The 11,440-nt window shown below is 38.5% G+C and overlaps 1 protein-coding gene across 4 annotated transcripts in view; it reads right to left on the reverse strand.

The window, feature by feature from the left end:
- The window catches only part of Cenpj (centromere protein J), a 75,899-nt gene that overhangs the window by 24,309 nt on the left and 40,150 nt on the right, over positions 1 to 11,440 (reverse strand). For all 4 annotated transcript variants that reach the window (XM_010633822.3, XM_010633824.3, XM_010633823.3 and 1 more), the window contains one exon: positions 8,661 to 8,826. In XM_010633822.3, coding sequence (XP_010632124.1) covers positions 8,661 to 8,826 — 166 coding nt within the window. The remainder of the gene's footprint in view (positions 1 to 8,660; positions 8,827 to 11,440) is intronic.

Raw genomic sequence — 11,440 nt, forward strand, 5'->3', positions numbered from 1 at the left:
ATGATCTAAAAAAAAAAAAAAAAAAAAAAAAAAAAAAAAAAAAGGAAACAAAATTTTATACAAGTAGGATTCATCCCAGGGTTACAGAGCTGGTTCAACCTATGCAAATCAATAAATGTAATACACAACCATGTTTATAGCCGCACAATTTATAATAGCTAAATCTTGGAAACAATCCAAATGCCCATCAACTGGTGACTAGATAAAGAGTACTACTCAGCCATAAAGAATGACAGAGACATTGATAGCTAAATGGATGCACATTGAGGCCATACTCTTAAGTGAAATAAACAGGATACACATGTGTAAATACCAACTAGTTTCTCTCACGTGAGAAACTGAAAGTGTAAATGAGGACTGAAATGTATAATAAATAATGTAAAATAGGAAGAAAAGGTCCAAAGAGGAAGGGAAAGGGGAAGTAGTAGGAGGGAGGAAAGAAGGGATAGGGGAAAAAAAAAGGGAAAAGGAAAAAGCAGAAAGTCTTTGTAAATGGGAAGGGATGGGAGGCTGAAGGGAGGGAATGGGAATGGGTAAAAAATAAGAACAAAGAGAGATTATTGCAAAGATTACTGCAACAGGTCTTATCTCAAACTGATAAACCATCTATGACAAACCAACAGTGAACATCATATTAAATGGTTAAATACTGGAAGCTTTCACTCCAAAATCAGGAACAAGACAAGGATGTCCACTACCACCACTCCTGTTCACTATAGTTCTGGAAATATCAGCCAGAGCAATTAGACAAGAGAAAGAAATGAATATGGAAAGGAAAGGAAAAAGTGAAATTATCATTACTGCTGATGACATGATACTATACATCAAAGACCCAAAAACTCCATGACAGGGCTGGGGATTTAGCTCAGTGGCACCATACCTGCCTCGCAAGTGCAAGGTCTTGAGTTAGATCCTCAGTGGGGTGGGGGGTGGACACTCCACAAAAAAAACTCCTAGAATTAATAACCAAATTCAGTAGCGTAGCAGGATACAAAGTCAACACTCAAAAGTCAAAAGCATTCCTACACCCAAATAACAAACTCATTGAGAGAATAATTAGGGAAACAGTATCTTTCACAATAGCATCAAAGAATAGAAAATACCATACATCATGTAAAAGTACAAGAACCCAGTGATGAATGTAACTGTATTGTTTACCTTAAATGTACCAATAAACTTAATGGAAAAAAAGGAAGTAAAATAAAATAAATGAATACTGAAAAAATCTTAGCAATCTAACAAAGCAAGTGAAAGAGCTTTATACTGAAAAGTATAGTACTCTGAAAAAGGAAATCAAGAAAACTGAAAAACCCAAAGATATCCCCCATTTTTTTTGATAAGCAGAACCAACATAGTGAAAATGGCTATACTTCCAAAATTAGTGCATAGATTCAATGCAATCCCAATCAAAATACCAATAGCATGCCTCAAAGAATTACAGAAAACAATCCTAAAATTCATACAGAGCCAGAAGAGAACTATAGAATAGTAAAAGCGATTCTGGGAAACAAAGGCAAGACAGGGGACATCACTGTGGAATTTATACCACGAAGCTACAGTAGTAAAAACAGCATGGCAATGGCAAAAAAACAGACCCAAGGATCAATGAAACACAACAGGAGATATAAAAACAACTCCAGGAATACTCAGCCACCTTATTTTTGACAAAGGGTCCAAACACCTTCACTGGAAGAAAGACAGCCTCTTTAATAATGGTGCTGGAAAAATTGGCTTTCTATATGCCAAAAATTGAACCTGGACCAGTATTTCTTACATGCACTAAACTAAAATCAAAATGGATCAAAGATCTAAATATTAAAATAGAAACATTTAATCTGCTGGATGACAGAATAGGTAAAACTCTTGAAGACACAGATTTAGGCAGACTTTATGACAAAAAAAATTGCACATGAAATATTACAAAGAGTCAACAACTGGGGTCACATCCAATTAAAAAGCTTTTGCACAGCAAAAGAAATCACCAAAAGAATAAAGAGAACACCAACAGAATGGGAAAAAAATTTTACCAGCTCTTCTTCAGACAAAGAACTAATATCTGTAATATATAAAGAACTCAAAAAAATCAGACCCACCCAAATTCAAAGACTCAATCCAAAAATGGTCATCCAAAATGAATAGACAAGGCTGGGGATTTAGCTCAGTGGCATCGTGCCTGCCTCACAAGCTTAAGGTCCTGAGTTTGATCCCCAGTACCAAAAACAAACAAACCCAAAAACAAAATGAATAGACACTTCTCAGATGAAGAAGTACAAACAGCAAATATATGAGAAAATGCTCAACATCACTGGTCATTCGAGAAGTGCAAATTTAAACAACACTGAAATTCCGTCTCACTCCAGAAAGAATGGCTATCATCAAAAAATTAACCAATAACAAATGCTGGTGAGACTGTGGGAAAAAAAGGACCTTCTCCATTGTTGGGAGTGTAAACTGCTACAACCACTATAGAAATCAGTATAAAGATTCCTCAAAAAGCAAACTAGAAGTTCCATGTGACACAGCTCTTCACTTTCTAGGTATCTACCTGAAACAGTTAAAAGCATCCTACCACAGTGATATTACACATGCTGTGTTTATAATAATAGCTGAATCTTAGACCCAGCCCATATGCCCATCAATGGATGAATTGAATAAAAAAAATTTTTTTGGTATGTATATACAGTGCAGTATTACTCAGCCATAAAAATAAACTTGAGTCATTTGTAGGTAAATGAATGCACTTGACAAATATCACAATGTTCCCCTTCTGTGAAAAACCCTAAGGCTAAGTAAGGAGCAAAATGGAGAACAGATACTGGAAGTAGAAAGAGCACGTTCTAATGGGAAGGGGAACAAGGGAGGGAAGAGGAGAAAGGGAAGAGTAGGGAAAAGGGATTTTTAAAAAATTGAAGGAAAAATGAAAACAAAGCTTCTGTAAATGGGGAGGAGAAGGACGAAGGGAGGGGAGAGAAATAGGAAAAAAAAGAATAAGATATATTATGTACAGGTACAAATTCCCTGTGATAAATGTGAGCACTATGTATGGCAAATATGTACTAAAAAAATAAATACAAAAAAATGAACTTGTTGAGAAAGAAATCTGGAAACAATTCCAGTCATAAAATCTTCAAAAATATTAAATACCTAGGCGTCTACCTACCCAAGGCGGTAAAAGACCTCTATGAAAATCACAAAGCTCTCAAGAAAGGAATTGAAGAGGACATCAGAAAATGTGAAGAAATCCCTTGTTCTTGGATTGGAAGAATCGGTATTATTAAAAATGGCCATACTACCAAAAGCAATCTATAGAATCAATCCAATCTCTACTAAAACCCCAAGTAGAAAAAGCAATCCTGAATTTTATTTGGAATAAGAAAAGACCCAAAATAGCCAAAGCAACCCTGAACTAAAAGAACAAGGCTGGAGGCATCACAACACTGAATTTCAAATTATAATACAAAAACTACTGTAATACAAAAACAAAATGGTACTGGCACAAAAACAAAAATACAAAACAGAAGACGCAAAAGCAAATCCAAGCACCTCAGCCATCTGATTTTTGAAAGAGGGGCCAAAAGCATGCCAAAGAAAAAAAAAACTGGAGACTTACATGCAAAAAATTGAATAGATCTCTATCTCTCATCCTTTATCAAAATCAAATCAAAGTAGACCAAAGGCATAGATATGAAATTAGAAACATTGGAACTGCTAGAAGACAATATAGGGGAACACTTGAAGCCATAAGCACAGGCAGACTCCTGAACAGGAAATCTAAGAATCAACAAATGGGCCTACAAATTTAAAATGTTTCTGCACACCAAAAGAAACAAGAATGAAGACAACCCACTAAGCCAGGCATGGTGGTGCACAATTATAATGCTAGCTACTCAGAAGCTGAAGTAGAGAAGGACTACCACCAAGTTTGTGGTCAGCCTGAGCTACATAGTGAGTTTAAGGCCAGACTGAATTATACAGTGAGACCCTGTCTCGCAAAAAAAACAAAGGGAGGGGAAGTGCATGAGTGAGCTGGGGATTCAGCTCAGTGGCACCATGCCTGCCTTGTAAGCACCTCCTGTTGTTCAATCCCTGGTACTGAAAGAAAAAGAAAGATAACCTACTAAACAGGAGAAAATCTTTGCTAGCTATTCTTCTAAGAGGTCTTTAATATCTTTTTGTTTTGTTCAATTTTTTTCTATGGGGTTTTCTTCGGGATAGGACAGGGTCTCACTGTATAATTCAGGCTAGCTTTAAATTTGCAGTGATCCTTCTGCCTCAGATTCCTGGGTGCTGGAATTATAGGCAGGAGTCATGCCTGGAGAGGATTAGTATCTAGACTATATAAAGAAGTTAAAAGATTAACCTCCCCATCAAACAGTGACTTGAATAAAAAAGTAGACAAATAAGGCTGTGGATGTAGTAGTTCAGTGCTGCCACCACCTGTCTCTCAAGGCAAGGTCCCAAGTACAATCCCCAATACCAAAAAAAAAAAAGTAGGCAAAAGAACTAAATAGATACTCCTCAAATGTCTGAATGACCAAATGTACAACAAGTCTAGTCATCAGAAAAATTAAAACTAAAACTACTTTCAGACTCCACTTCACCTCAGTCAGAATATCTATTATCAAGCATACCAAAAAACCACTATGTATGTAGTACAGCACACCTATAATTCCAGCACTTTGGGAAGTTGAGGCAAAAGGATTGCAAATTCAAATTCTGCCTCGGCAACTTAGCAAGATCTGTCTCAAAATAAAAAGGGCTGGGGATTTAACTCAGTGCAAAGGCCCTAAGTTCAATCCCCAGTACCAGAAAAAAAACAAACTGAATGGTGGGAAAGATGCAGGGAAAAAGGAAACGTTCTACATCTTTGGCAGGAAAGTAAACTAGTACAACTGCTATGGAAATCAGTATCGAAACTCCATGAAAGACTAAAAACATTTCACCAAGTTATACTATTCTTCAGCATATTCCTGACAGAATTACAAAATACATACTTTAGTGGTACATGCACATCCATGTTAATAACAGCTCAATTCACAACAGCTGAGTTGTAGAAACAGCCTAGATGCCTGTCAACAGATGAACAAACAAATGGAGCATATACACACAATGGGATATTACTCAGCCATAAAAAGAAACAAAATCATGTCATTGCAAGAAAACTGAATTAGGAACTACAGTATTGAGCTGGGAATGGTAGCACATGACTATAATGCCAACACTGCGGGAGGCGAAAGTGGGAGGATCACAAGTTTGAGCCCAGCCAAGACAACTTAGTGACTTAGCAAGACCTTGTCTTGAAAATTACAAAAGGGGCTAGAGATACAGCTCGGTGCAAAGGGCCTTAAAAAAAAATCATGTTTAGTGAAATTAGCTATAGCCAGACTCAGAAAGTTTAAATATCACGTGTTCTTATATGAGAAACCTAAAACATACATAAACACGTAATTAAAAATAAAAGAAGACAGGAAACCAGGAGTAGCCTTCTGGTGACAGGTAAAGGGTCAAGCAGGAAGAGAGACAACAGGGAGGAGAGGGGACAAAGAGATGGAAATTGATTAAGCTAGGTTAAATGCTTGAAACTTCCCAAAATAAACCCCATTGTTAAGTAATATTAACATGCCCTAATCAATTTTTAAAAAGAGAAATATAGAATGACTTCAGTATTCTACCACTAATATAAAAAGAAAAAATCCAGCCAGGCATAGTGGTGCATATTTGCAATTCCAGCCATTCAAGAGGCTGATGCAGAAATATTACAAGTCTGAGTTTTGCTTTGGCAAATCAGTGACTTAGTGAGACTCTGTCTCAAAAATAAAAAAAGCTGAGGGGACAGGGATTTAGCTCAGTGGTGCACAAGGTCCTGAGTTCAATCCCCGATACAAAAAAAAAAGAAAGAGCCAAGGATGCAGCTTAGTGTGAAGGGCCTGAGTTCAATCTCCTGTACTGCAAAAAAGAGAAAGAAAGGGGGGTGGGGGTGACTGAATGCAGGGGGACATGTATAGCAGACTTGATAAACACACACAAGATTGTTAACACTGGCTGCCTCAGGAGAGCTGAATTAGAATGTAAACAAATAAAATGAAAAAAGATACCCTTAAGCTATTGGAAAAATCAGGGTATGGACTAGTCATTGATGTGAAGGCCATTATGTGTGATAAAGGCACTAAATACTTTTTTTTTGTATCAGGAATCAAACTCAGCGTCTCACGCTTGCCAGACAGACACTGCACCTCTGAGCTACATTCCCAGACACTAATTACATTTGTGAATGGTATCTCTCAGAGACATGTTGGGTGTGAAATCTAATTATTTTTAGATAAAATGAGGGAAAGGGTTGGGTTGGGTAGTGCTGTCACCCACGAGGCTCCTCATGTAACAAGGTTCAGGAGCTCAGACTGGGAAGGCAAGGCGCAGAATCACCAGGCAGACTCTGGGGAGGTTTCTGGAACGCTTCCGTTTTATTGAGGAAATGTACAGACTTAAATAGGGTAAAGTGGGGTGGAGCCAGAGTGGTGCTATTGGATCACTATTGGATAGGGTAAGGCAGTGGTGGAGCCAGGGTGAAGTGAGGATATTTGGCACAACATTATTGGCCACATGTTAATTTTTGGATTGTATGTTTTAGGGGCTGAGGCCAATGGAGTCAGGACTTTGGAGGTTTTTCAGAGGAACAGTTTATCTGTCTAAGGTCAGATCTCTACACACCCGAGGGGGCGGATTATTCCAACCCTAACAGGCCTCGGAGTTTTCTCAGGAAAGATGGGTGCGGGGCTCCTGACTCAGCCAGACACGAACCTGATCCTCATTTCCCCCTTTTGTCTTTGACTCCAGAGCCTCTGCCAAAAGGACCACATTTTTATGATTTTGTTACTGGCACATCTGGTCTTTAAAATAAAGAACAATAACAATATGCCAAACAAGGTTAATATATATGGGGATCCCAATATCAATCCACGTATCCACCTACACAAATTATTTCATCCAGCCTGAATTTTTTACCAAATGGTATCCCACACATTATTTAAACTTACATCTAACACTTGGGTAATAATTCCTCCCAAACTAAGTTTAATTGGATTTGTAAACTGAGTATGGCTGCGTGGACATCTTGAAATAGCAGTGCGGTCTTTTTGAAGGCTTAGGTGATATTTTTTGTTAGCTGGTTGAGTGTTGCTGCTGTCGCCACTTGATTTTGTGAGGTGACTTTTGCTGTTGTTGTGGTGGAAACAGCTGCCACCATGGAAACAACGACAGCAATAAGGGCGGAAATTTCAAAATCTTTCTTATTGTGTGTCTGAGGTAGGTTTTTGTCCTGCCTGTGCTGAATTTGTTGTCAAAGCTACACAAAGGAGTACTACCATCACGGATCCAGAGGTGCGTTTGGGTGTTCCAGGTGGAGCCGTATCCAGTGCTTGGTTACAGAGGGCCTTGAGAGCACCCCATGTAACAGAGTGGGGTTTTTATGAGACAGGGTGGTCTTGAACTTCCTATGTAGGCCAAGCTGGCCTTCAACCCCTATCTAGGGCTACAAGTGTGCACCACTGCACCACCCTGGGATTTCATTTTAAATATTCCAGATTGCAGAGAAAAGAAAGAGTACAAAGGAAAAGAGAGAAGAACTCAGGAAGACAAGATGATCAATGACAAAGCAGAGGAATTCATGACATTCTTGCTACTTTTATGTTCTTTGAAATTCTCTATAATATAAAAAAAGTTGTTTGTTTTTTTTTTAACAAAGAGGTGAACAGGTGGCCAAGACAAAAGTGAGGGATTTCACTACATACATTTTTGTAACCTCTGAATTGCAATATATTTATATTACCTTTAAAAGTAAAAATGTCTAAAGATTTTAAAAAATCTACCATATTACATTTAGCACACCAAGGGGCCGGGGATTTAACTCAGTGGTTCCGACACCTGCCTTGCAAGTGCAAGGTCCAGAATTTGATCCCCAATACCAAACATAAAAAATTTAGCATGCCAAACATCAACCAAAACTTATTAGCACAAATTCTTCCCACAAATATATTTAACAGAATTAAAAACCTTGTGTGATATGGCATGCAGTAACTAAAGCTGTAAGGTATATAGATGAATTGCTCAACGACACAACAGGACATGAGAAAGGAAGGATGCAGAGGGTGGAACTCAAAAACATTATTACTTAAAAAGCAGAAAGGGACCAGGATTTAGCTCAGTGGTTCCACCACCTGCCTTGCAAGAGCATTTGATCCCCAGTACTAAAAATAAACAAATAAATAAAAAAAACAAAAAGTAGAAAGTAAGAGACAATCTTGCATTTTATGTAGAAATAATGGATACCCTTTAAAATTTTTATTTTGATAAGTTGAAGCTTTAAGTTCGACACATCTATTTTCTTTTATACTTGCTCATTGTGCCCTGAATTAGAAATCTTTGCATATGCCAATGTCACAAATATCTTTGTGTTATATCTTTAGCACACCTTCAATATTAGAAAAAAACAAACATATTGTACTAGTTAGAAATCAGGCTGTAAAAGATGTCCCAGATGCACTGTCCTAGACAGATTATATTTTGAATGAACGAATAATGGATTAATACCCAATTTCTCTATGATGTATCAAATAATTCTAACAAGATTTTTGCCTTTACTAACTTATAAATAGCTAGTATACCTGTATTTCTTCACGTTCTTTTTTATCTGGAAAAGTTCTTGCAGCTGTAGTATACTTTTCAAAAACTTTACGCTCCTTTTGTAGCTTCCTCATTTCCTCTTTTTTAAATTCTTCTATTCGAGCCAATTCTTTTGCTTTCTGTTGCTCAAAGTCTGCAGTTTCTCTCCTATAATGACCAAGCCATGTTATCATCTTAAGGGGAACATGTCAAATATATTAATTCACATGTGCACCAAAATGAAATCCAGTGCTAGTCTAGGAGATGCTGGTCCTAGTTAATCCACAAGCCTGAAACTCTAGCCCATCACTCACCCTGTCATTCAACCAACAAGCATCCACTGAGTGTCCACTATGCAGCCCACACACTACTAAGCAGTTTGAAACCACAATCAAAACAAAACAAAAATCCTTACTCCCATGAAGCTTCTTACAGTCTAATGAAGAAGACAGGCAATAAACAAAAGTACAGAATATTAAAAGCACAGAAAATAAAGAAAGGAAGTCAGGAAATGTAAGGATGAGAGTCTGAAAACCTGGATGAAATCAACTAGCTGGAACAAGCCAGAAGTAAAGCCAGGTGGAAGTGAGAAGAAGCCACAAGGCTATCTGTACAAACACTACAGAAGGAGTACCAAGTGCCAAAGCCCTGGGGTAGGAATGGGCCCGGGGTGCTCAGACAACAGTCAGGAGACCAGTGTGGCTAAAACAGACTGAGCAAGGGACAGACAATAGAAGGTGTCAAAAAATAAAGAGGATAGATTAATGCGGGTCTTAAAGAGACCCAACGGAGGATGTTGGCATCTACCACAGAAAGCTGATCCAACAGTCTTACCCAAGGTTAGCACTAGATACCATGGAAGAGCAGGGAGAAACAAGAAAGACCAGCAAAGGACAGTGAGGAAGCAAATGTTATCACAAGAGACAGAGGATGGGGACCTGGTAAAGAATGGCACCTCTGGGCATGGTGTGAAGTGATCCAGTTATACAGAGAATGAGAGAACAACCAAAGTACGAAACATGACTCCAAGGTTTTTGGCCTAAGCAACTGGAAGAAAAGACTTGATGTTTGCTGAGACGGGGAAAACTATGAGATAATTTTGCAAAGGAATACCAGGAGCTAATTTTTTATAATAACCAATGTGAAATATTTATCAGCTCCCTCAACAGAGAGACTTGACTAGGCACCTGGATAGGAAATGTAGGCTGGAGATTTGAGGCATGGTAGCAACAGATGTTATTTAAGGGCTGCAGAATGGATAATCACTAAGGAGAATTTGGCTGAGGGTATAATTCACTGGTACATGTTTAGCCCGGAGGTCAATTCCCAGCACAAAAACAAAACAATGCAGAAAAGATACTTGAGGGCCTGGGGATTTGGCTCAGTGGCATCACACCTAACTCACAAGGACAAGGTCCTGAGTTCAATCCCCAGTACTGAAAAAGAAAAAGAAAAGATAAACTGGACGGGACTTGGGATAGCTCAGTGGTAGAGCCTGCCTAGTATGTGTGAAGTACATACTGGGTTCAATTCTCAGCACCAAAAAATTTTCACATTTGACAAAATATTCAGAACTTCTATAAGGTACAAAGGCAAAAATGAGGGAAAAATACTTAGAGCACATTTGACAAAGGTTTAACATTATCAATAAATCTACATAAAAACCCCACTATTAGTAGTCAAAAATCCTCTAGAAAAAAAAGCAAAGGTCACAAAGAAATTTACAGCATTTGATCACTAAACAGAAAAGTACACTCAGCTTTATCATTAAATAAATGCAAATTTAAAGAGATGAAAAATGAAATTACTGTATCAGCAGGTTGGCAAGATTTTAAAGACTGAGAATGTTCCACTCCAGTGATGGGGAAAGCCAATGAGAGGGAGCCTCAGCTTCAGGACGGGACAGCAGAAGCTCTTGAAATTCATCATGAGGAAGGTGTAGCCTGACCTATACGATGATATTCCTTGCAAGATAATTTACTAGTAGTCAATATTATAAATATTTAATTTCCATGAATAGACTGGCAAAAAATTTACCACAGCACTCACATAATACTGTCATTTTAAGGACTCAGAATACTTGGGTGCACTACCATAGTAAGTCTAGGGCCAGGGATTGCTGAGTGGCACCATGCCTGCCTCGCAAGCGCAAGGTGCTGAGTTCGATTCCCAGTACCTAAAAAAAAAAGAACTCTGTTAACATTGTTAAACTGCAGATTAAGGAACAAGATGTACTGGGCCAGGGATTTAGCTCAGTGGTTCCACTGCCTGCCTCATAAGCACAAGGACCCGGGTTCGATCCCTGGTACCCACCCCCACAAAAACTGTACAACAGAAGTCAGGGCCTGCAGCTCAGGGATTGGCTGGACTTGTGGCTGGCATTTACTAAGAAGGTGAACTTGAACCACTTTAACTCCCCAGTGGCTCAGTTTCCTTCTCTATAAAATGAGAAAGCTAATATAATCCCTAAAGTCAAAGTTTGAAAGTGGCTGAGGACAGAGCTTGGCACAGTGAAAGTCCTAAAAAAAAAATCATAGGGCCAGGGGTTTAGCAGAGTGCCACTGCACCTGCCTTGCAAGCACAAAGTCCCAAGTTCAATCCTTGATATGAGAAGGAAAAAAGGAAAAAAAAAAAATCATTTATGATTTAAATGTTCTTTATAAGAAAAATATAGCCAGGTGTGGTGGCATACACTTGTGATCCTACCACTTGGGAAGGTGAGGTAGGAGGATCGTTGTGAGTTCAAGGTCAGCTAGGCTACATAGTGAATTCAAGGTTAGCC

The sequence above is a fragment of the Fukomys damarensis genome, unplaced genomic scaffold, assembly GCF_012274545.1.
Source record: "Fukomys damarensis isolate Sample0158 unplaced genomic scaffold, DMR_v1.0_HiC HiC_scaffold_38, whole genome shotgun sequence".
NCBI classification, from domain to species: domain Eukaryota; kingdom Metazoa; phylum Chordata; class Mammalia; order Rodentia; family Bathyergidae; genus Fukomys; species Fukomys damarensis.